The 27519-nt window shown below is 41.7% G+C and overlaps 1 protein-coding gene across 3 annotated transcripts in view; it reads right to left on the reverse strand.

The window, feature by feature from the left end:
- The window catches only part of CBLB (Cbl proto-oncogene B), a 234863-nt gene that overhangs the window by 162564 nt on the left and 44780 nt on the right, over positions 1 to 27519 (reverse strand). For all 3 annotated transcript variants that reach the window (XM_068268455.1, XM_068268456.1, XM_068268454.1), the window contains exon 2: positions 7461 to 7711. In XM_068268455.1, the coding sequence (XP_068124556.1) occupies positions 7461 to 7711 (251 nt within the window). The remainder of the gene's footprint in view (positions 1 to 7460; positions 7712 to 27519) is intronic.

A 27519-nucleotide genomic window follows, 5' to 3' on the forward strand; every position in this document is an offset into this window, starting at 1 on the left:
AAGGAAGTTCAGGCCAGCTTTAAAAGCAAAACAATAAATACCTATTTAGCTATCTACCTAGCTGCAGAAGACTGAGGACGGCGGTGTGGGAGCGATCGGAGCGTATGGGGCTGGAGGAAGCCCCCGGTATGTATAAATCTTTTTATTTAAACAAGCTCTGAGTCCCTTTAAAGGACAACTGAAGAGAGAGGTATGTGGAGGCTGCCATGTTTATTTTATTTTTAAAGCAGGAGGATCAGCCATACTATTCCAGGGAAAAAAACACATATACAAGTAGATAAATACTTGATCTACTTACATAACACGTGTATTGTACTGTCCACGTTTTGATTTCAGTGAATGCTATATAATAAATGACGAGAATCCTGTTCCTGGTGGGGGCCATGTCTTTTGCCCACAGTTAAGGCTAACTCGTGATGTCATTTCTGCCCTTTCCTTTTTTTCTTGTCTCCTCCAATCACTGAGTCACCTCAGCCTTGCTTGTAATCACAAGTGATTAGGGGATCAGGTTTCAGATAAGCAGCAGGCAGGGAAATAAAGGGAAGAGGAGGAATAGATTATAGATAAAAAGAACCCCCAGCATGCAATTCTTTGGCACCGACTACTAAAGAGCCAGTGTTCCTAAAGTATGTGATAACTCCAAATCATAGCAGCAAAAAAAGTTTTGAATGCAGGATTAGCATCTTTATCACTTAATACACTCAGACCAGTTGCTGTGGAAATTTGATTTTTACGGTGACGATACCGCTTTAAGCAATACCAGTTGCCTGGCAGCCCTGCTGATCCTCTGCCTCTAATACTATTAGCCATAGCCCCTGAACAAGCATACAGCAGATCAGGTGTTTCAGACTTTAAAGTCAGATCTGACAAGACTAGCTGCATGCTTGTTTCTGGTGTTATTCAGATACTACTGCAGAAAAATAGACCAGCAGGTCTGTCAGGCAACTGGTATTGGTTAAAAGGAAATAAATATGGCAGCCTCCGTATAACTCTTACTTCAGTTCCCCTTTAAGAACTCCTTCTCAGTTACTTTAGCTCCACCCTAACAAGAATGAGCTCTGGCCCAGCAGCCAACACTCCACTCCCTACTCCAATTCAAAATCTGACCTCCATTACGCTCTTTGTAGCTTACCAAAGGCATAAAAACTGAATGTACTTTGAAAAATAAAATTGTTTAGCACTGAATACAGAAGAGTATCGGTACTAAGTTTGGCGTATACGTTTAATTCAGTACCTTAGCCAAAAATGATGAGAACCACTGCATAAAGGGAAAATGATTAAGAAGCCAATACATGAGCTGAAATGATAGCTGTGGACAATCTTGCACATAAAATTAGAATCTATTTAATGAGAACAGAATGTCAGCATAAGGATTATGCTTTAGAAGAGAAACAAAAATCAACCGAGAAGCAAGCGAGCTTTGGCAAGTCCCTCTGCTCCTCACACCACAAAGCAGATACGGTTTTCTTCAGTTGGCAAAAATACCAACACACCATGTTCTCTCATACAGATAAAAATAAGATTAGATATCGGCTGCTATTATCACAACAATCTTACAACATCCATCCTCTTGAGGGAAAATAGCTACATTTTCAAGTTAATCCTTGCATGTAATAATCAAAAGTATATACAATTATGCAACAACATCCTTGGTTGAAACATTACAAGTTCCCGTGTTCTACAATCTTTCTTTACCAGTAAAAACATTGGAAGCAAAACAGTGAAACTATTCTTTTTTCTAAAATTAAGACCCAACCCAAAAATAAGCTCTAGCATGACATCAGTACTGATGCAAATTTTCACACTGCAAATTCGCACTCAGTGGAAATGGGCCCTAAGGGTTGACAAGTGTTGGACTTGGTGAATGTAGATTATTGTACACGCAAAAAGGAAATGGGAGTCAATTATGAGAAATTCACGATGGAATTCAGGGTCTGAAAAGTTATGATGATGTTCCAGAATATGATGATATGGCCATGTTTGAATATATATATTTTTTGTTAGTATTCTTCAAGAATAAATGTAGATTTTTGTTCATGGAAAAATAACATCCCCTGAAAATAAGTCCAAACTGCTTTTGGACCCTTTCTTTTTTTAGGGAAACACAGTAGATATAAATAATGTGAATATGTATTCAATATTTCTAAAATTGAGTTTATTCCCACTAATGAAAAATGACCATGTCTCCTAATACAATAAAAGAATAGAACAATAACCGGTGATAGATCCCTTCAGGAAAAGTAAGCCTGCTTTTTCAGAGCTTAATTGCATGTGCTTTAAATTAATGCTACTGCCACGGCACTTACTATTCCTAAAGTGATCTACTTCAAAGTATTAGATCGCTCATAAATATTAGTAAAAAGTAATTCTAATGCTCTGTCCAAGTGGTGACTCACGTGCCAAATCAGTCTTTCCAAAGCTTTTGTATTACTGTCTATCATACTAGAGGCTTCAAGCCTAGTTCATATGTTAGTGGGAAAGGGGTGAGGGTTACCACTTTTCAACTGTTCCCATGGAACTGCTAAGTATTCATCTCCAGGTGGCTAGAAGTGATGGTTATACAGTGCTTATACTTTCATGTACATATAAGTGGCCAGCAGCCACATGCCATCAGGGATGCTTACAGGATGCATTCACGAGTAATCACAAGTGATTACTCGCAATTCAAATGAGGTTTAATTGGTGCAGGTGTGCGGCGGGGATAGAAGGGGTTATTTAAACACAACCGTAGTAACCAATGTCAGTTGACCATCCATTTGAACTAGGCCTCATTACAAATTTCTGTACTTTACTAGTAGCTTACAAGTAGTTTTCATGCTCTGGTAGAGCAGTTTACATGTGTTACCTTTTTAAAATAATATTTCACTTGTTGATCCAGAGACCTCTGATCTTGGTATAGCATGTCATGTCAGCAGTTATCACATGCACACACGGTGCTTCTTCCCCTAGATCAAAGGTCGCTATTACTTAACTATTATATTTTACAGGTTGAAAGCGGCTATAATCGCCTCAATCCTCCTGCATCCTTTTTCCAGTGCTGGAAGCACTCCATTTAAAAACAGTAGACCTCCAAGACACTGACACCGTGAAGATTAATGCAGGACCAAACGCACTGCAACAAAATAGATTCCACTTTTTTTTTTTAGCTTGAAGGGGCACGATGGCGAAAAATTTTAAAATTTAAAATATGTGCAAACAAACAAATAAGTACATTTTTTTCTAGAGTAAAATGAGCCATAAATTACTTTTCTCCTATAATGCTGTCACTTACAGTAGGCAGTAGAAACCTGACAGAAGTGACAGGTTTTGGACTAGTCCATCTCTTCGTAGGAGATTCACAGCAAGGCTTTTAATCTATATAAAGATATTCCCTAAAAAAAAAGGTTTTAAACAATGATGCTGGCCAGCTTCCCTGCTACCTACCCAGTTTTTTTGGCAGTTGGACAGAGCAACTGCCATTCACTAAGTGCTTTTGAAAATAATTATATCCCTGAGAATCCCCTATAAAGAGATGGACTAGTCCAAAACCTATCACTTTTGTCAGATTTCTACAACCTACTGTAAGTGACAGCAACATAGGAGAAAAGTAATGTATGGCTCATTTTACTCTGGAAAAAATGTACTTCTTATTTGTATATGTTTGCACATAGTTTAAATTTTACAGTTTTTCGCTGTAGTGCCCCTTTAAAACTCATTTGAACTGTTGCATCAACGGATTTATGTATGTGGAAGGTTACTGCAGGGGGCATGTTACTGTTCACCGGAGAAAGGGAAGGAGGGGTACCTTAGATTAAGGGTGGAGGAACAGCATTTTGTACCAGGGGAGTAGGGCTGGGTTATAGGAGAATCCGTTACCTACACTGGAGGGAAGAAGACGAGGGATGGGATTGGGGCAAGAACAGCTGCTAGCATCACAGGACATTTAGCCAAGTAGTTTGGGGAATGAAAAGCAAGAAATGTTGGCAAAAGCTGATGATTCTGCTGCAGGGAAACAGATTGACAGCTAGTGCTGAAAATGTCAGAGCACACATTACCTAAGGAGAAGCTATAAGGATGCACTACAGATGCAGGTCTCAAAGCCAGAATACAGTACAATATTTGTGTACAATTTTTCTATTTTGCCATTTCTGAAAGTTACTGCTAAATCAGTTGCTGCAACCCGAGATAATCTTTTTATGTATAAGCACACACAACCACAAATGCCATATTGCCACTCCTTCAGAATTCCCAGAAATCCTTGGTGTTGTAAAATATGACTTGTACTAGGTCTACAAACTCATGCCAACTACCTGCAGAAAGATTTTAATACATCCAAGTGAGACTTGTAAGATCACATTAAAAGTGACTGTATGTCAAATTCTGTGAAGCAAAACAAACCTGTGAAAAGACACCATGCCTCCTGTTATGACTGTTCCACATGCAATTTCAATGTAATTATATTTGCCCTAAAAAATGCATTCTTTTCTTCCAGGTATACAATGCAACTCAGAACTGTCATAAATTATTGCCGCTACTACCTCAGTGTGCTCCTATTAGCCAAGTGTCACCATTTCTGGTCCTGTGATGTGTTACTGGTTAAGAAAATTTTATGCACAGGTGTAAAACAGCTTTTCATTTGAGAGATGCAAATAGTAGCTCAGAGCCTCCCGTAGGTAGCATGTATGCATAGAAATAAGTCATATTTCTTGTTTTATTTGCAAGTCAGGAATGTAAAATAGCAGCTGGAAGAAGGACAAACATTTCAGTGGAACCAAATGTCATTCTCACATCAACAGAGGAAAGCAAAAGCAAGGTACGCACAGAGCCAAAGACTTCCTGTTGCCCACAAGAGACTAAAAACAAAAATTAGCAAGTCTACAAATCACATAACAAATAGCAGGAAAGGCCTTATCACCTACAGTATTTCTAAAGTCATGTAGTTTAGTAAACATGTTTATTTTAAGTTATACAACAATCTCCACACTGGAAAAACTATGTATAGTTTATTAGTATCCTGGTACTCCTCGACTTGGACGCTAAAACACGGGCAGCCACGAGACAAGTGCAAAAAAATAATAGCAGTGAATACTGAACACCAGGAACAAGGAGCTATGAAGGAAAGAACCTGCATACCATTGCACCCACTCTAGATTTTTTTTTTCCTTTTTAAGATTTTTTAGCATTGACATCATCTGAGTTGGGGTTTTCAACATTATTACTTGTTTTTTTTAGCATTAGTATTTTTTTTTTATTTTTTTTTGGGCAGAGTTTCAGCAGGAGGAGAGCTTCTGTTGACCACCTGATGGTCAGGACAGGCAAAGTTTAAGAGGAACTTTAATCCAAGACTGAACTTCACCCCAATAAATAGCTGATACCCCTTTTACCAGAGGTCATCTTCACCTTGTCTTGAATAGATCATTGGGGGGGGGGGGGATCTGTGTGGCTAATATTGTGGTAAAACCCCTCACACAGTGTGATGTCATGACCATTTTGTCTGTGAACCTCTTTGCGTTTTGGGAAATAACTTTTTTTTCCAAATGCTAAGCAAGCAATATACCTCTGTGCATAGAACTCTCAAGTAAACAAACATTCCGTACAGATCACCTGGCAGAACTAAAGATTTAACCACCAGTGATAATTTTCAGAATGTAAATAAGGGAATGGAAAGATTTTGCAATGGGCAAACACAGGCTAAATAATTTATCAATGAATATGGTAAAAAATAGGCTATTTTCTTCATCATATTATTGTAACTAGCATGGATCTGCGAGTCAGCAGCCGCCTCTCTCCCTGGCTCTCAAGCGTTTTCCGTTCCCTTGGCGTCTAGCACGCCGGGAACGATCTTATCTCCAGCTCATAGGGATTCTGTCGCACATGGAGACAGGACCTTTATGCGGGCAGAAGGCACGTCAGCTGACCTGCCGGTCGGCTGACGTCACTGATGACTCTCGCAGCGCCTATTGGCAGATTCTGTGGTGGGAGTGGCTGGAAGCGTGCCTCCGCTTCTTAATGGCCCATACTCACGAGGGACTTTTGTCGCCTCAACACGCGGCGCGCGCGTGTTGCGGCAACAGGTCGCCCGTGAGTATGGGCCGTTGCACGCGCGCGCACCCCGAACTGTCGTCCGTCGCTCATGTCGCCATGCGATTGAAAGTTTCAATCGCATGGCGACAGTCGCCGCCGCACCTCCGCCGCAACTGTCGCTAGTCCGCGTGAGTACGCGGACTAGCGACAGCAACCTCCATTAAAGTATATGGAGCTTCCGGCGGAGGGAGGAGGAACGTCGGCGACAGCTTCCGCCTCGCCGCTGGTCCCTCTTCCGCGTGTGTACACGGAGGGACCTGGCGAGGAGCTGTCGCCGGCCTGTCGCCCACAAGCTCACGTGTGCTGGCGACAGGCAACATTTGCAGCCCGTGAGTACGGGCCATAAGCCTCCAGTCTTCATTTGTTCCCTGTCTGCTGTCGTGAATACTTTGTGTTAGCGCTCAGACCTTAGACTAGTGCCAGGTGTTGAAACCAAGGACTTCACACCAAGACTAGGATTGTTGTTATATTGTTTTTGATTACCCGTGTATGATTCTGGCTATACCTCTGACCTTGCTTCCTGCTTAACGTTTCTGTACTTCTGCCTATCTGATTAGTTGCTGAACTCTGCCCGATTACTCTTCTGTCTCACGATTCTGTACTGATTCTTACCTCTCTGTTGCCGAACCTAGCCTGTCTGACCTCTCTACTCACCAGTGGGCCCTCACCACTGGTGAGGTACTATTGTCTCACCAGCTTCTCTGGGGAGATAGTTTGTTATTGCTCCATTAGTGACTGATAGCACCTTTCAAGCTCCTCTGGAAAGGTCTGATCAAGTCTATACAGTCACTTTCACTACTAGTACCTGGCCAGCCCCTCTGGTAAAGGACTAGTCTGTATTTTCCTATTCTCTCACTGTTTGTACCTTTCCCAGCCGTTTGGAAAGGTCTGTGCTAGTATATACAGTCAGTGTACTGATAGTACTTTACCAGCTCCTCTGGTAAAGTTCCTCTCTACTATTAAAGTTACGGTTGCACTAATACACAACTCTGTCAGTATCTCTACCAGCTATACTTGCATTATTGGTGATTCTGCAGATCACCACATAATCAGGTATAGTGTCTGTATTATTGGTGATACAGCAGATGTCTGAGTTGCAGCACCCAACCGTTACAATTATTAAGTATTTACATAGTGCCAACATCTTCCACAGCGCTGTACAGAGTATACTGTCTTGTCACTAACTGTCCCTCAGAGGGGCTTTCAATCTAATCCCTACTACAATCTAATCCATACCTCCCTCACAATCTAATCCCTATCTCCAATTTTCTCTGCAGTTCCTCTTCAAGTTATTTCTCAGCCCACAAACTAGTTAGCATGATCCAACTTGCTTGACAAAGGGAACAGTTTAATGACATGCTATTTTACATGATCTACGAGTAAGAAACAGACATTACCTTTCCTGTGACTGCTCTTCATACATCCTCTCTTTTCCTTCCTTGAAGAGCCTTATTGCTCGTTTTGATTTCTTCATTAGGCTATCAATGTAGATTTTAAAATATTCATTCTCGCTGAGCTGTACTAGCTTCTGGTTGTCATCATATTTGCTCAGAATGAGTCTTAAATGTTGATATGTGTCAGGCAAAATATCCAGAATGTATGGAGGGCTGTTCTTCAGCTGAAGTTTGGGACTTTGGCATAATCGTACCTGGAAAAAGAAAATAAAGGTTTATAGATGACATTATGAATGTGATTGCAATATAACACAAATGCTGTAATGAAAATGTAGCAAGTAAAAATAAGTGCACCTCCAGTCATGAAAATGGTCTATACAACTTTCTGAACCTTTATTTTTTTATTTATATATAACAAGCCATGTATTCTGACACTACTGCTTTCACAGCCTATGAATGAGCAAGTGGTGAAATACCGAACTTCAGCCTAGCTGATTTGTGTATGCAGCTCCTTCTGAAGAGGGAGGGGGAGGGGCTGCTTTTACCTTCCCTGGCCTGGCCAGAATCACTCACACTGACTGAATTGCACAGTGATAAATTCATATCATGCATAAGTATAGTATTATTAATCAAAGAGGTAGAATACACTTTCGCAATTATAATGCTGGTCTTCTTAAAAAAAAAAAAAATTAACTTCTGAACCTTGTGGGCAGCCAAATTTACGGTTTCCATACGTGTGTGTGTGTGTGTGTGTGTGTGTGTGTGTGTGTTATACACACACACCTACGAATGTGCTTTCCATCACTTTCCTTGCATAACTATGCAGTGCAAGTAGTGCTCAGTCAACTTTCATAAACCATCCACATAGCACTTGCAACAGTACAGAAACCCACAGACCATCAAGTGTATAAATATGTAATGATGCTTGAGAATCCAATAAATATAATTCTAATTCAATATAAGCACCTACAACTGAACTGCTTGACTGAGATTTGCAAGAGGACATGATTATACAATACAAATGTAAGTAAATCCCAGGAAAACGAGAGGAAGAGAAAATGGGCAGTTTTACATAATTGCCTGGAAAGAATGCCAACAGAGCCAAGGAAAGCTTGCAGCAAGGAGATAGCACTGTGCTAACAGTATTCCAGTTACTTGTAAGACCTCTATCCACTATACAAATTTTATCATCGATTAGCTGGTAGATTTGATAAAAACATTGAATTAAGCAATTAATGATTAAAAACCTCAATTTAGTTGTAATTGTTAATCAAAAGCTGATTGCGAAATGAAGACAGTTTTACTGATCAGGCACTGCAAGGCTGAGACAGTGCACAATTAGAGGGGGTAACATGTTGTGGTATGCGCCGTCTGGCTAACTAGGCCTAATTTATTGAGCGTGTAAATGCTTGTGCTTTTTCTTTGTTTACATGAATCTGTTAATAAGTAACATTATGTTGCTGTGATTTTTGTAGAAGAATAGGTGTGGGTTAATTTAGGTCACGTGTTGAAGTCTAACTACAGCCAAAACCTATTTAAGCTTTGGATGAAATGGAAGGATTTAGCACCTCGGCTGGGTGTTACTTCCATTCCCAAGGACCATACAGAAGAATGAAGACAAGCTCACCAATTATGGCAAACACAAAGACTAAAATTAACTCTGTGGATTAAGCCGGCCATACGCTATACAACTGCACTGCCTGTCGGCAACACAAATACACGTTTGTCTTCTTAAATGTCTCGTATTGTGTATGGTCAGGTTTACTGTCTGAGGGCTGGTTCACACTACAAGAGCTTTTCTAAGCGCTTTGTGATTTTTAAAGCTCTTGCTAATGTTATCCTATCTGTGTGTTCACACTGGAGTGATGTGATTTTGTAAAAATTCCCCATAGCAAAGCATTAGCAAGAGCTTTTAAAATCTCTAGCACTTATAAAGCTCTTGCAGTGTAGACCAACCCTTAGTCAGTATTTAGTTGACGCCCCACCCCACAATCACTGTCCCTACAACAGCCACCGAGAAGAGGCAATAAAAGTGAAATAGCACCCAGTATTAATAAAACAGTGGTGAAAAACTGACAGTGATGTATGCTTCCCTTTCCATAAAGAGAAGAGTTTTCCTCTAAAAATTATCATTTTAATTGTTTTTGATTACCCGGGGTCACCTAAAAAAACAAATTTCTACATTCATGTTTTGTAAAACTGTATTTATTAAATATGGTAGCACATTAGCAATTATAATCTTAACATTTATATAGCACTTTTCTCCTGTTGGACTCAAAGGGCTCAAGAGCTGCAGCCACTGGGACGCACTCAAGAGGCTGCCCTGCAGTGTTGGGAGTCTCTCCTTGAACTTGTAACGATCGGTGGGCGCAGAGAGTATCTGATTACCGGTGATCTGCAGTATCACCGGAAATACAGATATATACCAGACTATAAGTGAACTGCAGTCTCACCGATAATCCGATATACAAACTAACCTCTGATCACCTGAATAGAGTGTAGTGTTTGGTGTAACTGTAACACTAAGAGGACAAGGCCTCAATGCAGTAAGGAGTACTGCACAGATTCCTTCCGCAGACCTGAGCTCTCCAAGACGGGAGGAGTCAGACTGACAGTAGGAAGGGATATCTGAAAGTGACCCTCAGGAGGAAGGATCGCTAACAGAGCGAGGAACCGCCTCTAACGGTAAGGTCGGTTCTCGAGGTCGGACAAGCCAGGTCGTACACACACGGACAGATAAAGTACAGGATCAGGAGGCAAAGGCAGAGTCAGAGTACAGGCAGGGTTCAGCAACGGGGTATCAGAAATATCGGGGTACAAAATCAGGAGGCAGAAGCAGAGTCAAAGTACGAGCCGGGGTTCGGCAACAGAGTATCAGAAATATCGAGGTGTAAGATCAGAGTTCAGGAGGATAGTCAAGGCAGGCAAAAGTCATAACAGATAATCACAATCAAACTAGTACTTTAGCTATCAACAGAATCTAGCTTAGTGTAGGATTACAGCTCCAGCTGGTCCCGGCACACTAACGGATCTAACTACGGATCTGGGTGCTCCCACATATGTGAACGCAACGCCAGACAAGGAGCAAGTGAACAACCAGCAGTATATATACTCTAGGACCTTTCCAGGACCTCCCTAATTGCTGGTCCAATGGGAGCAGTGGAATTTGTCAGCTGACCCAGCTGGTCAGCCGACACCCTTCTAACTGCTATTTAAATTCTGCCTCAGTGCTCGCGCGCGTGTAAGTCTGAATCTTGGTGGACTATCAGTCCCAGCCACACCAGTACTGTTTTGCAATGTATCTAATGCGGGGGTCGCCTCTGATGTGGATTCCGCCGTTACCAATGCGGATTCCGCCGCACTGCCCATGCGGCATGCGGCGTTTTTTCCGCGTTGTGACGCCATGCTGGACGCGGAAACAGCCGCCTCACCTCGAGAGACGGCGGCTTTTCCGCGTTTCCTCACAGAACTCCTTACTGAATAGGTACTGACACTAGCCAGGATTCAAACCCTGGTCTCCCATGTCAAAGGTGGCACCCTTAACCAGTACACTGTCCAGAAAAATATGTGCTTTGAAGGCACACTGATAAGAGTGAGGAATGCAAAAATGGACAGCAATGCATATGAAACCTTGCACCGATGCAAGGAGAAATGCACAATGTATTCACATTTAGAATTATAACAAGCAGTGGCATACCTAAAGAGCTTTCGGCCCCACTGCAAGTTTTCTATTGCGCGTCCGCCCCCCAGCACTGTATACATAAAGTATATGGTGCACTAAAACCCTGCTGAGGACTGGCACAGTATTGGTGTAAGCGGAGGAGGGGGAACAGTTAATGCTCACTATTGTTAAAAGCATCTATAGAAGTGATCATTACCAGAACAGGACCAATAGAGAGCTAATACTGCTATTGAGGGAGGGTCCAAGGGCCCCATTGCGATCACAACCTCTGCATCCCTTATTGCTACGCCACTGATAAGTTTTTTCCTGGTCCCAAGGTCAGTTCTCTTCCATTTGGCAAGAGTACTGTACTAGGAGAATATACATTCACAATAAAGTTACTGAACAGGAGTTAAAGGTCAACTACAAGGTAGGCTGATCCACCATGACTGTTACAGCATATACAGGTCATATAACAGAATGTTCCACTGAAGCTAATCATTGCATTTTACATTTCTTTATGTTTTCTAAATCAGTTCAAGCTGTTGCAAGAGGAGGGTCCTCTTTTCCAGCTCCTGTGTCAGTTTACTGACGGGGTTGTTCCTGTTTTGGGTAAAGATGAAAACAATTTCAACCTTCTACCTGAAAGAATTATGTAGATACTATCAGATAAGAAAAAGCTAGAGGGGCATTTCTCTGGCCCGTTGTGTATAAAGACTATAGGAGGTGCCAAATTAAGGATAAAAAGGCATGTAAACCTCCATTTAGCACCTGGAAATGTATCATATAGGCAAAAGTGGTAGGCATGTTTTACTGTCTACTAAGCTTGGCTACATCTATTACCTGTGTTTTCACTTACAGAAGGGAAGTTAATTGCTTATACCTCTCGATATGGAATTTGGAACTTTAAAGCCCCATTTCCACTGGCCGTGTTACCGTCCATTTTCCCGTTCAGGGGGAAAAAAATAGACCCTTGTGCATTTTTTTTGCAGATCGCATCCGAATCCTCATTGCCACGACAGGGGGATTCGGATTCACATCAGCACAGATGCCACCTCCACCAAAGATGGAAACAAATAGTGATGGGGGAGTGATGGGGGGGGGGGGGGGGGTTAACTACTTGCCGACTGCTCCTTGCCAATTGGCTAAGCAGTGCGGCAGCCCCAGGACCGCTTCACGCCCATTGGCGTGAACGGTCTTCTATAGGGCTAGCAGATCGTGCACGGGATGTGCGCACATCTCCTGCTTGGGGGCAGAGCTCCGCCCCGCCTTCAGTCTCTGAGCTGCGATCGCCGCTCAGGGGACTGTTAGACAGCGGTTTCGCGATCGAATTACTTTGTAGCAGCGCTGTACTGGGAACAACCCATGTGACACAGCTGTCCCCCTGGGGGACAAGAGAGCGATCGGCTCTCATAGGCAGAAGCCTATGACAGCCGATCGCGTGATTGGCCAGCAGAGGGGAGGGAGGGAGGGTAAAGCAAAAAAAAAAAAAAAAAAGTAAAATGTATTTAAAAATAAAAGACATAAATGTTTATAAAAAAAATAAACAATGTGGAGGCGATCAGACCCCACCAACAGAGTGCTCTGTTGGTGGGCGGAAAAGGAGGGGGAAATCACTTGTGTGCTGTGTTGTGCGGTCCTGCAGCTTTGCCTTAAAGCTGCAGTGGCCCAATTAAGTAAAAATGGCCTGGTCACTATGGGGGGTTAACACCGCAGTCAACTGGCATTGACAAACAATGACAGTTGACTGACTTCTTTGCTGATGCTCTGCCTATAATACTTTAAACTTTAAGTCACTGGCCTAAAATAAGCATGCAGATCAGATGTTCTGACTCTGGTCTGACTCCACTTGTTGCAAGTGTGCGACTCAGAAACAGCTAAAGCCAAAAGCTCAGCATAACAGCCAGGCACCTGGCATTACTTATAAGGGAATGAAGATGGCAGCCTCCATATTCCTCTTGCTTCACTTTAAAACTAGGTACACCTAAACAGAATCTGTAATAATCTCAACAGTATTCTTTGGTCGCATTTTACATTTCATGAGTACCATACTATTTTTTTTTAGACATCCTATTGATCTAAATGCTCCTGTTGTGTATCCCGATACCCCTGACTTGCTTATTCAAATGCCATGAAAGAAGTAGTGAGAGTGTACAACAGTTTCTGGGCAAGAACTGAAAAATCCAATAAAACCTGTAATAATGATATGGAATTCTAGGCTGACCAAACAGATAGATGTGTTATCCCGTTCCGGTGATTTTAAGGTGTTTTTACAATTCATATGGACTTTGTTTTTTTTTTTTTATCTTTGTGAAATCAAATTGATTAGTAATTAGTAGGTAGGTTGGTAGATCAGGCTGCCAAACTGCTAGATGTATGGCCACCTTTAACAAACTGTTCTTATCTATGTAAAAGACTGTCAAATTTAGTCCAGTTTACTGAAAAGTAAATAAAAGCCAAAACAGTTTTTCTGACTGAGAAAACGTTTCTGATACGCTTTTAGCGCTGGAAAGTTCAGAGGGTACAGGGTCTATAACTATGAACACACGCATTACCTTTGTCACTGGAAATGATCATTTGTAACAAGGTGCGCAACTCTCTGCCAGTCAGCATTTTTTGTCCTATGAAAATGGCAAGGTGAGCAGGAGTCATTCCGCTATGAGCTCAGTGGGAGAAGACCATTACATTTGAACTAATAATAGGTAATATCTTCCAGTACCATAGTAAAATGGTAAAAAAAATACTTTTACAGAATCTGCTTTTAGGAATTAATGTAATGAATAGAAATCACTGTATGATTTATTTGACATGTCTTCAAGCCAAGCTCAGTTTATCCTGATGATCACAGGCAAGTGCTGTAATGACCTGCAGAGCATGCACTTCTGGCGGCTGAAGGCAGGCCTACCAAATCCTGCTCTAAGCAGTAATTACTGATAATCTACAGCAAGAAATCTACACACACATTCCAGATCAGAAATCTGTACAGTCACACCTGTGGAGACACCTCATAAGCATGGAGCACACTTATCTGTCAGTTTTCTGTGCGCATTATTCTGCATGTGTTTACTGCACACCATGTGCTTGATTCACAAAAGAGTTCTAACTGATAGCACAGCCATTTTCGCGCAAATTTTTGCATTGCGCACGATTGCGAATTTTCACGCAAAACAATACAGTTTTCGTGCGCAAATGTGAATTTTCGCACGCAAAAGATAGTTTTCCCATGAAAATTCACGGTATCGTTTCACACGAAAATTCACGATCGAGCGCAGTGCGAAAATTCGCACTAGAACAGCCGTGCTATCAGTTAGCACTCTTTTGTGAATCAAGCCCCATGCGTTTGTATGTTGGAAAACACACATGTTTTTTCACAGAAGCTAAGGTAGTAGATAGACAAAATGCATGCAGTGTTGCACTGCTGTCAGTTTTTGTATGAACTGGCCATATTATTAACATTGGTTCTCAGTTTTCCTGTGCAGAAAATGCAAAAGAAAACAGACAAGTGTGCTCCCTGCCTTTGCGTTTTCTTTTTTTTTAAGAGGAGATAGATGACCTCTCTGACAAAAGCATGAACCCAAGTAGTAAATTGAAATTATGTAGACCAATTTATTTTTCCATTATTCACAATTTCTGTTCAGTATACTGTACACACACACACACACACACAGTAAGGGATTGGGGCTAGATGTCTTCAGTTCAGTTCAGGACCAAGGCTGTACAGACTGCAGGCTAGCAATGCGTTCTGTTACTACATGGTGAGTACGATACTGTAGAAAGTGAATTTCGCACAATGTCGGTAGAAACAAAATGGCTTTATTTAATCACTACACATGACAAGCTAAAATCCAGCACCATATGCTGACATGTTTCGGGCGTACCCGCCCTTAATCATAGCATAGGTTCAAGTGAACAGGGGTGACCCTTATATAGAATAGAGCCACACCCGGTAACACCTGCTCAAGAGCCCCACCCACAAGGAGGAGTGTGTATAAATAATTGGGGAGGAAAAACCCACAATCAGTATAAACAAGTGCATAAAAACATAATACAAAAAGTAAAAATGTAAATGCATACGATTGAACATGGCACACTAATGTACAGCAATGAATGTAATAATAATAGTATTCATCAGATTCCAAAATTAAACATACAATTATGAGAAAGAACAAATAGCCTGGAACAGTGCAACCACTTTAAGTAACTGTATTAAGGTCCCATCTAGCGTTAAGGCCTCCTGGTGAGCGTGTCCCTAGTTGGAAAATCCAATACGCCTCACGGGTAAGGAGTCGTTTATAAACATCCCCACCTCTTGTTGGCCTCTGGACACGCTCAATGCCCTGGAATGAAAAAGAGGACATATCGCCTGAGTGGACCGATCTGAAATGTTTGGCCACGTTGGACATCTCCAAGGTTAGCCAGCCGGCTCCCCTAAAATGTTCCGCTATGCGTTGTCTAAGGTGTCTAGTGGTACACCCCACATATTGGATGTGACATGAAGAACATGAGATAAGATCAATCGTGAACTTAGTATCGCAATTGATATATTGTTTTATGGGAAAAGTTCTGCCATTAAAAAAGGAAACGACAGAACGAGTAGGTTTATGGACAACACAATAATTGCAGGTTGGGAAATTGCATCTATAAGAACCAACAGTGGTCGACCAAAATGGTCGTTGTATACTAGGGGAGAACAGACTGGGTGACAGGATGCTCCCAAGTGTAGGAGCCCTTCTGCTCGCAAATGTGACCCTGTGCTTAAGAATCACGTTGAGAGTATCGTCGGCTTGCAACACAGGGAGACATCTCTTCACGATCTGTGTGATTTGTCTATATTCCTGACTGTAGGTAGTCACAAAGGTCGTGTCAGTATTAGAACGTGGGAGCGTCCCACGGGAGCTAGAGGTTAAAAGTTCTTCCCTGGACTTCATCAAAGCTCGCCTCCTCCCCCTCTCTATCATCCACCTTGGGTACCCACGTTCCGCAATACGGGAACCCACAGTGCTCAGCTCCACCCCAAGGGCCGTTTAATCAGAACAATTACGGCGTGCCCGAATCGACTCACCCAACGGAACTGCACGGATGGTATGAGACGGGTGGCAGCTATTGGCCCTCAGTGTAGAGTTACCACTGCAGGGTTTGTGATATGTACTGGAAACAACCGTGGTTGACCCCTGTTCACTTGAACCTATGCTATGATTAACCCATTCGCGTTCCGTCGTTTTCACTTGAGAAATGTTCACCTCCCATTCATTAGCCTATAACTTTATCACTACTTATCACAATGAACTGATCTATATCTTGTTATTTCCGCCACTAATTAGGCTTTCTTTGGGGGGTACATTTTGCTAAGAGCCACTTTACTGTAAATGCATTTTAACAGGAAGAATAAGAAAAAACTGGAAAAAATTGATTTCTCAGTTTTCAGCCATTATAGTTTTAAAATAATACATGCCTCCATAATTAAAACTCACGTATTGTATTTGCCCATATGTCCCGGTTATTACACCGTTAAAATTATGTCCCTATCACAATGTATGGCGACAATATTTTATTTGGAAATAAAGGTGCATTTTTTTCGTTTTGCATTTATCACTATTTACAAGTTTAAAATAAAAAAACATAGAAATATTTCATCTTTACATTGATATTTATAAAGTTTAGACCCTTAGGTAAATATTTACATGTGTTTTTTTTTATTATTGTAATGTTTTTTTTGTTTTTTTTTATAGTAAACATTTTATTTGGGTAGTTTTGGGAGGGTGGGAGGTAAACAATAGGTTTATAATGTAAATGTGTGTTAATTTTCATTTTTTTTAACTTTTAGTTGTAGTATTACTTTTTGGCCACAAGATGGCGGCCATGAGTTTGTTTACATGACGTCACTCTAAGCGTAACACACGCTTAGAGCGACGCATGGGGGAGGTAACAGCCAGAAAAGGGGCAGCTTCCGAGAGAAGCTGTCGCTTTTTCAGCGGGGGAGAGCAATCAGTGATCGGGCACCATAGCCCGATTCACTGATTGCCTGGCTAACAAACCGCGGGCCGGGAGCACGCGTGCGATCGGCCGCGGGAGCGCGCGGTAGCGCGCATGGTTCCTGGACATAATTTCTACGTCCAGGAACCAAGATAGTTTAAGGGCGGGTACGCCCGAAACATGTCAGCATGTGGTGCTGGATTTTAGCTTGTCATGTGTAGTGATTAAATAAAGCCATTTTGTTTCTACCGACATTGTGCGGAATTCACTTTCTACAGTATTGGACTTGAGGTTTAAGCAGCCCGTCTTTCCTGCACTGTTGGTGGATGGAGTTTGTGAGCGGAGTTTCACCTACATGGTGAGTACGAGGGTCAATGGCGCAGCACATGATGGAGCAGGCAGTGTAAATAAGAGAGTAATCCCCTAGTTATTAATTTTAATTTGCAACCAGCTACAAATGTGTAACTCATGGTGCATTCTCTAAAGTATGGACAGCTCAATAACTATCTTCTTCCTGCAGGTGTAATAAGCTGCACATAGCAGTAAACATTGCAACACTTCTTAAAACCCTGGAGTATTTGGGAAACTAGCACGCTCATTAGTCATTTTTTCTTAGCAATCCTATGGCATGGCTAGATCAGTGTACCAACGCAAATAAAAAAAATAAAGCAATAAAATTCTGTCTGTAAAAATCTGAGTATTGTACAGATCTTAACAAACGTGAAGCTTTATTTTAAAATAACTGTGGTATCCCACAGTGACAATGCTTTATTAGAATCAGCATGTGTGCAGTGAAAAAGAAAATGATGAAAAATTATGTACAAAAGAGATTCCAGAAATATGAAAAATGTCTTTAGCTGCACTCTGTATAATGCAAGTCACCCGCAACACGGCCCAGCTATCTCCATCACCTCTCAAATGGGTCATATTGGTCACACTGTCATTGACATAATTATTGTGGCATGAATATGCAGCCTAAGAATTTGGATTCTGGAGTGTGTCTGACTAATCATAGTCTGTTCAGTGGAGATATAGGGAGCTCAGGGAAACAGCCCTCCGAGGAGCAGACAATAACATATAATTAACTTATTTTAATATTCAGAACATTAAATTGTCAACTAGATTGGCAGTTGTTAGTGATAATCTGAGTGTTTTAGGCATTTTAATGATATGTAGCGTATAAGCCAGCACTATCTTGAAGATATATTCTTTGTTCTATCTCTTAATTCATCATAAAAGTGGTAAATTAGCTGCAACATTTTAGAGCAAGACAGGTCCTTTATGAATCAGGCTCAAGATGCTGCAAGTACAATGTACTATGGCCTGGTCCTCAGGGAGAAAAAATTAGGCCACGCCCACAGTGGTATGTTGCAGTGTAATGGCCGCTTTGTAACGCAACTTACCACATCCATTATACCATAATTGCCTTGCGGTGAATGGGATGCGGTATAGTGACGCTCTGCATGCGGTGCGTTACCGCTAAACACGCACGTACAGTAAAGATGATGCACACTTTTCATTGACTGAATACTGCACTGTCTGTACCCGACGCCATGCAAGCATAATGTGCGGCAATGCTGTCCTGACCTGCTGCGTTGCATTTCTGCTGTCACAGGGAATGCAACGTAATGGTTGCTGAGAATTTGGCCTAAAGGAATCACAAGGATCCAATCATGTAGTATATCTAGGTGGCTAATACTAATTTGATTATATGTAAATTAAAAGCACAGATAGGTTGTCAAGTTGGACAACTTGAGAAAGACAAAAAACATTTAGATCGCACTTTTACTGGACTCAAAGCGCTTCAAGGCTGCAGCTAGTTAGGGTGCGCTCTAAGGGTGACCAGAATCATTAGAGACCCTTGCCGAAAGACTCCTTACTGTTTTACATACTGGTTTGAGCCAGGATTAGAACCCTGGCCAAGGGCTCTAATCCCTTATCAAAGGCAGCAGCCTTACCAGAACATTGAGCACCCCTGTAAGAAAATATATGACACCTCCCTATCCAGTTATAACCTTCTGTAGATTGGATAATGGGTTGCTCTACAGAAAGTAAAGTGTTCTAAAAAATAGAAAATATATGACAATTAAACTTATGGTGTTCGTATATGCAATGAAAGAAGGCACCAAAAGAATCATCTTTAATTAACAGGGTATAATTAGCAACAAATGTTTGAGGTTTACAATGTACCTGAAAAGGGGTATAAACTGTGAATCTAAACATGCCTCTAAAAAGCCCTTCTAATAACCTACAAAACTGTGTATGGGTCAGTGCCCACAAAAAATCTCTAGCAGATCCGCAAAACACTAGAAGGTTTTTGAAGCAGATTTTCAGAGCGATTCTAGGCATGTTTAGAGAGGTTTTCTAAACATGCCTAGAATTTTTTGGAGCATTTTTGTGTAGCAGATTTCATATTTTGTTACAGTAAAGCGAACAGCTTTTGTAACAAAAACGCTTGGAAAACTGCTCTGATCTAGTGTTTTTCAGAGCAGTTTGCCACTTTCCTATACTTTAACATTGAGGCAGGAACGCCTCAAAAATCTAAAAAATGCTGCAGGACAGGAGTTTGTGTTTGGGGGAAAAACAAACCGCTCTGGTGTGCACCATCCCATTCACTTTCATTAGCCAAGCGGTTTTCCCCCCTGCAAGCGTTTTAAAAAATGCTCCAGAACCACTCTGGTGTGCATCAGCTCTTAATTTAATTTTATGAGCATTACCAATTTTCAGTGGTGCAGTGTTAAAAACCTCTGTCTTTCCTGAGACCAGCTAGTATCCCATCCACCTTCACCTTCTTTCTCAGGAAATGTGGGTGGGAAACCACATCACTAGCTGGGGGAGGGGAATGGGAGGTAGGGGGAAGACTTATCACTGCACTATTTAAAATTACAGCAGTTTGGCAGGTTATTAGTAGGGATTCATGGAGGCATATTTAGTTTCAGTTTACATATGTGGCTAATACGAAAGCGGACTCTCCCCTCCTCCTCTCCTGTACAAAAAAAACCCATTACTGAGCAAGTGCACACAGTGTAACGCGGCTGAAACCGCGTACAACACACAGCATGCTGCACTTTCCTATAACATGCAGCGTTACAATCTAACGCAACGTGGGCACTGTGAACAGCCCATTGATTTTTCATTACTAGGAGTTGGGCTGCGTTACAGGCTGCTCTAACGTGCGCCTGTAACGTCCCACTGTGAAAGCAGCCTTAGACTACAGTAGAAAGATAATGACTGAGACATTGGACTGTGAGATGCAACCAGGGACAGTTAGTGACATGACCATATACTTTATGTAAACCGCTGAAGAAGATGTCAGTGTTCACATGATACATTTATTATGTATATATAAAAGGTAAAGTCACAAAAGGTTAAAAAAAAACTACTCTATACTCAAAGAGGACTTCACCTTTCACTTTATCTTCTGGAAAAGTAAAAAAAGGAAGTGTTTTATGCAAACAAGCCATAAAAGAGCCATCACATGTAAAATATACAAGTCAAAATTCCATACCTGTACTGATATCTGGCTCTGTAACCTGAGATAACAGTGAGCTGAACTTTGGTGCAGCCTACTGGTCCATGTTAGCTGCTATTTTAAGAAGAAGAAAAAATCCCATTCCTCATTTCCTTCTCTAGTGACACTCTAGCCATACAATAAAGCCAAATCTGAGTAAATTGTGCCAACAGCACCTGTGCCTGGTACACATGATGCAATTTCCTGTCTGAATGACAAATTGATCGAATTGATTTCCAAAAGGTCCTATCAGATTTAAGATTGTTTTTCTGATTGATTTTCCGATCACTTCTATACGAAATTGATCCGAAATCAGATCGGACCTGTTGAAAATAATTGCATCGTGTGTACCAGGAATAGGGGATACAAGGACAATGTTCTAAATATGCCCAGCTCCGTTCAAAGTAAAAAAATTCAAAGTACTCATTTAACTTCAGCTAGAAAATAATGGTGTACTGTACTGAGTCAGCTGGAGGTGAGGTCACTGTGCAAGGATAAGGATTTCCACCCAGTTTGATAAGCTTCCTCAACACAGAACACTGGCATGAGGTGTATTGTTAGCAACAGCTGCCTTGAGATTAGGCAATGTTCAGCTGGGCCTTTTAGAGAAAGCTGTACTTACACACTGAGGCTACTTTCACACTATGGGCTTGATTCACTAACCAGCGCTAAGTGTTAGCGCCGGGGAAGCGGGTTTTCCCGCGGTATCCACCTGTGCGCGCAAAGCATAACGCCGTGTGCACGAAGCGTTGCATCATGGTGCTGCATACAGCTCCAGAGTGCCGTGTCTTTCTTCATTGTTCTGTCTATAGGGTAATGGACATTTTTTAAAATGGAAGACAGATAAATCCATTAATCACAGTGGCCAAATGGGACGCAGGAGAGGAGAAAGAGATTGAATAGTAGACTACACAGGAGGTAAGTAGTACCTGTGTATGGTTATCTTGACTTTTTATTTTCAGTTCAGGTTCTCTTTAAGCTAACTACACATATTTGATTATTGTCGCCTTTTTGGGATCAGGAAACGATCCCTGAAGTGACAAATCGGGGACCAATGCAGCCAGATAGGGAACACCGCGTAATAGCGCTGTTTTTCTTGAAGGCCTGTTTATGATGGTGCTCTGCGGTGTGTCGGGCGCGACACACATCACACCGCTAACGCTGGTTACAGTGTGAAACCAGCCTGAAGCTCTGTATACCACCAACTGCCAGCAGCCCTAAAATTATGTAAAAGAAAACAAAAATGTGTGGCTTGATTTCCACTTTATTTGTAATATTATTTTACACCCTGTGCCATATTTTCTACATAGTAAAAAAGTTAAACAACTAATAAATGCATCATTGAAAGGGACAATATTTCTTTTTATAGAGACCTGGCAATTGCTGTATTCATCCCTACTGCTGGAACTCCCTAATATCCCACTCACTATTCCATCACAAATGTCATGTAGGTTTACTGGCTATGGCTTTTCTAGCAGGAAGTTGTACTGCACTTGCTCTGACACACATCATGATGTAGACTCAAAACACATCAAACGTCCTGCAGCCCCCTTGAGAATGTAACTGCTTCTACTGCTACAAGCGTGTTACATTCCCTATCCCCACAGCTTCTGTAATCGTTTAACTGCAAACTGATCAGCACAACTGGCTAAATATTAAGGGCTTTTTATCAGAGGTAAACAGATGTAAGTACATTTCAGACCATGTTCTCACCGCTATTTCAAAAAAACATTTATTCCCAGCCCAGGTTGAATAAATTATGCCAAGTTTTTTTTGTATTTTTTTTTTATTATTATTATTATTATTATTTTAAAGGATGATTGCTGAATGCTTTAGTCATATGTTATTTTATTGTGCACTAATGCTGCTAACTAGAAAGATTTTTAAAGGATTTTCCACTATAAATTCTGTTTCACAGAGGACAACCAAAGCACAAATAAAACGTGTAAAATAATCGATACTGTTAAAGCAAACCTGTACAGAAAAAAAACTGATGAGATAACACAATGTTATCTATAGCCCTAATCTTAAATAGCATTTTCCTAGAATTCCACAATTTTACTTTGTGTTTAAAAGCTAAAAATGTAGGTTTAAAATTGTTATGACCTCAGCTGAATGACACCATCCTCCTTTCTTCTCAGCTCTAAGGGCTCTTTCACATTTCGCAGACTTTGTGCGTTAACGCAAACGGAAGGCCTTTGCGTTAACCAAGGTAAGATGAAAGTCCATAGACTTTCATTTTACCTTTCACACTCGACGCTGCGTTTCGATGCGTTGCGGTTCCGGCGCACCCGGGCGCAGTTTTTCCTCCAACGCGCCCGCGAGCCGGCGTTTTCCGTCGGGTTTAATTACCAGCTACCGCCGATGATTGCGTCGCACCGCAGATACCCGACGACACGCCGCAGGCAGACAACTCGTGCAGGAGAACGGCTCCTGTTCGCGTTGTCTGATGTGAAAGAGCCCTTAGGTATTATCATGAATCATGAAACTTTTGTGGACAAGAAAAACATTTGTTAACTTATGGAAATCCTTAAAAAAAAAAAAAAACTGACATTTTAACTTTATTTCACATTTTAGGGAGCACTGAAAGGGTAAAGACATTTCATTGTGTACTGTGCAGGAGATTGGGTTTGCTAGTATTACAGCTACAATCTTGAACTATTGACCTTTTATATCTATTCCTGCATGTAGTAGTTCTCTGCAATGAAATGGTTTTAGGACTCGTAATTAGCTATAAGTGAGGGTTATGTTATGGCCCATATCATTTGTATGCCTGAATTGTAAAGTGTAAGTGTGTGTGTGTGTGTGTGTGTGTGTAAGTGTGTGTGTGTGTGTGTGTGTGTGTGTGTGTGTAAGTGTGTGTGTGTGTGTGTGTGTGTGTGTGTAAGTGTGTGTGTGTGTGTGTGTGTAAGTGTGTGTGTGTGTGTGTGTGTGTGTGTAAGTGTGTGTGTAAGTGTGTGTAAGTGCGTGTGTGTGTGTGTGTGTGTAAGTGCGTGTAAGTGTGTGTGTAAGTGTGAGTGTGTAAGTGTGTGTGTAAGTGTGTAAGTGTGTGTGTGTGTGTGTGTGTGTGTGTGTGCGTGCGTGCGCGTGTGCGTGTGTAAGTGTGTGTGTGTGCGTGCGTAAGTGTGTGTGTGTGCGTAAGTGTGTGTGTGTGCGTAAGTGTGTGTGTGTGCGTAAGTGTGTGTGCGCGTGTGCGTGTGTGTGTGTGTGTAAGTGTGTGTGTAAGTGTAAGTGTGTGTGTGTGTAAGTGTAAGTGTAAGTGTGTGTGTGTGTGTGTGTGTGTGTGTGTGTGTGTGTGTGTGTGTGTGTGTGTGTAAGTGTGTGTGTGTGTGTGTGTGTAAGTGTGTGTGTGTGTGTAAGTGTGTGTGTGTGTGTGTAAGTGTGTGTGTAAGTGTGTGTGTGTGTGTAAGTGTGTGTGTGTGTGTGTGCGTAAGTGTGTGTGCGTAAGTGTGTGTGCGTAAGTGTGTGGCGCCTGGGGGGCCATTGCGGTCTCAGCCTCTACATCCCCTATTGCTAGTTAAAACGAACCCAACTTCTTGCACAGGACAGAGGGAAAACATCGAGAAATGCACATTGTATGTATTTAGAGAGTTTAGCCTGTTTATTTCCCCCCTCATTAGTGTCTAATCACAACTTGTAAGCTGGCTGTTCCCTTAGTCCTCTGACTGCCATAGCAGAGTTAGCAAGTAAGCTCATTTCCAAGCACAGGCTGTAAACAATATATATGCTTCCAAGCATACGGAAGTAGAAACACTGCAGATAGAAGTGACATGCTGAATCCCCCTCCTCCCACCGGAGTCACAACTTAGTGCCAGTGTGCCCCCCCCCCACCTCCCCGAGTGCCCCCTCTATCACATGCCGTTCAGCTTTTGCGGGCAATTTGTACATTGTGCCGGCTGAATGCACCGCAATTGATGTCACGGATCCCCATGTCTCCAAACATCATCCCCCTCATTGGCATATGCTGCGTGGTGTACAGCGGGAGCCTTCACTCACCCGTCCTCCCCGTTAGAGCGGAGCAGCGAAGTATATGCTTGCTGTCTGTCCCCCATTAGCATACGCTGATCGGTGAATAGCAGGAGTGGGAGCTATTCACTCACCGTTCCTCGCCGGCAGAATTCCCCTGCATGCCTGTAATGGACTCGCTCCTATGATGCCCTCTAGTGGTGTTTCACCACTGCCTGACGTCATAGGAGCGAGTCCATTACAGGCATGCAGAGGAATTCTGCCGGCAAGGAAAGGTGAGTGTAAAGCTCCCGCTCCTGCTATTTCCGATCAGCATATACTAGTGGGAGACAGAGAGCAGGCATATACTTCGCTGCACCGCTCTGCCGCGGTGGTCGGGTGAGTGAAGGCTCCCACTTCTGCTTTACACCCCGCAGTATATGCCAATGAAGGGGATGAGGTTTGGAGACACGGGGATCCGTGACATCAATTGCGGTGCATTAGGCCAGCACAATGTACATATTGCCCGCAAAAGCTGAACAGCATTTGATAGAGGGGGCACTTGGGGAGAGGGGTGACACTTGCACTAAGTTAAGACTCGAGTATAAGCCGAGACCCCCACTTTTGGGACAATTTTGGTCCCAAAATCTCGGCTTATACTAGAGTATATACGGTACATGTTTTACAATATCTCTTCAGGTACCCTTAAAAAGCTACATAGCAGTATGCATAGTGTAATACGGTTTTATCTGTGCACAAGAATATGGTTCATATGTTAGAATCGCAAAGGTCAGGATAGACCACCCTGGAAGTTCACAACACAAGTGATCTATTTTAGGGCAGAGTGTGCTCATCAGAAGAGTCTGTGCCTCCATGAGCAAGAGCTCGGCCATGGACAAAGCTTAACCAAGAAACCAGAACTTGCAACGAGAAAACGAAAGAGAACACAGAGAGCCCAATATAGTGCACTATGCACTGGATTGATGTGGGTGATGAGAGGCAAGTATGTAAAGTAATACTCACAAACATGGGTTACCACTAAGGCAACCACTGTAAATACAGGTGGGGAGATTAGACCTGTCCTCCCTCAGGATTAAGAAGTCACTCTCTGTAAATCTGGAAACAAAGAGTTAACACCCTTCCATCATGGGTGGACTCGAACAATGTGGAAATGAACAGAGGCGCCAAACTGATAAAAGTAGCTAAAAAAAAATAGGGGATGGAGAATACAGCAACAAGTGTCTATGTCTCAGAGGCGTTAGGCTGTATGCTCCATTCCCTATTGCCTGATGAAGCAGGGACATACCTGCGAAACATTGCGATGACCCTTTGGAGTGTATATCTGAATAAATTTGCTTGTTGATATGATATCAACCTGTTTTTTTTGTGTCTGCTTGGAGGGGGTGTGTGCACCACTGCTTCCCCTGTTTTTTTTTTTTTTTTTTTTTTATCTACCGGTACTTTTATCCTTTTTGCGCCTCTGTTCATTTCCACAAGAAACCAGAAAGGATACATATAAAAGGCTATTCTGGCAATGGGATCCTTATCGTACGCACTGTTTAGACTTCTGCAGATTGCTGTGGCCTATACATATACAACTTAAAGTAAAACACAAACTCTTGTAAAATGAAGTAAAGGTGAGCTCAAAGTAAAAAAAAAATTGCAACATTTAATCCAGTAAATTTTAACACCAGTTGTTTATGGATGCGAAACTGTAGATCATGGTAGATCATGGTTCCTAAACATTGTTATTCCACTTATTGCCAATGTAACAAAAGCAAAACAGGGATGGGCAAGCCTACCACATACTTAAACACAGGGCTAGGTTCAAACAGAATGTATTTTTCCAAAATGTTTAATGTACTACTGTACTGCAATGACCTGGTAATATCCATGAAAGAATACACAAAAAAAATAAAGAGCATGATTCCATTGATTGTTTAAATAATTTGGTCAAAGCTTTTGTTGCTCATGAATGCGCATTGAGGGTGGAACGGCTATTCACAATTTAAAGAATGCCACTGGTAGAATCTAGGCTGGAGCAATCGTGTACAGTGGTGTTTTTTCAGAATTGAAGTATGGATTGTACCGTTATTAGAAGAGCTAAATGCCTGGTTTAGGTATCTCATAAGCACAAACAGCTGACTTTCAAAGACCTAGAAAAGGACTGTAGGTGTGAATTTGATATTTTAAGAAAATGAATGAATACCTACAGGCTCAACTAGCACTTTCACTGGCTTTAAAAACCATGTGACTAGCTGAGCCTAAGAAACCTTTTCATAATGCAGTGATCCTTTCCAGCTTGCTTTGTGTATGGAAAAGGATAGATTCCCAAGCAGAAACAAATCCCAACACACTACAAAATAAATACAAGAAGAACAGAACATTTTGTGGGAGAAACTAAAGAATATCACTTTTTTCAAATTGTTGCCATTTTTTTCTGAATAAATAGCATATAGTAAAACACCTTTTTTTAAAGTGTGTCCAACAGAAAACTGAAAAAAAACCTGCTAATTTAGTGGTCATATACAAAACAATAAAAAAGTTATTTGCAGTTGAATGTAAAGACTGCCAAATGTCATTTGTTCTGGTCACTTAGGAATGAAATACCCTCTGGCATGAAGAAGTTACTGGTAAGTACGTCTTAAGCTAGGTAACCACATGAAGACTACAAAAGTTGGATCGGGGAACATCCGGCAACCAGACGAATGCTCGTTCCCTGATCCATCTTCTGCATTGGGTATAAACGATGAGTGCGATGCAATCGTGGTACATTTGCATGGAAGTATATGGCAATCAGAATGATCATTTGTGATTGGCTACGCTATGATGGTCGTTTAAAAATAAGTGATCACCACGGGTGGCTGCGTCATGTAACATCGTTTAACGAGGCTTTGTTAAACCATGCAACGAAAAATCTCCATAAAAACTGCATTGTGAGTACGGGCCTTTAAAGGTTTGCTGTAATGCTA

This window comes from Hyperolius riggenbachi, chromosome 2 (assembly GCF_040937935.1).
Source record: "Hyperolius riggenbachi isolate aHypRig1 chromosome 2, aHypRig1.pri, whole genome shotgun sequence".
NCBI classification, from domain to species: Eukaryota; Metazoa; Chordata; class Amphibia; order Anura; family Hyperoliidae; genus Hyperolius; species Hyperolius riggenbachi.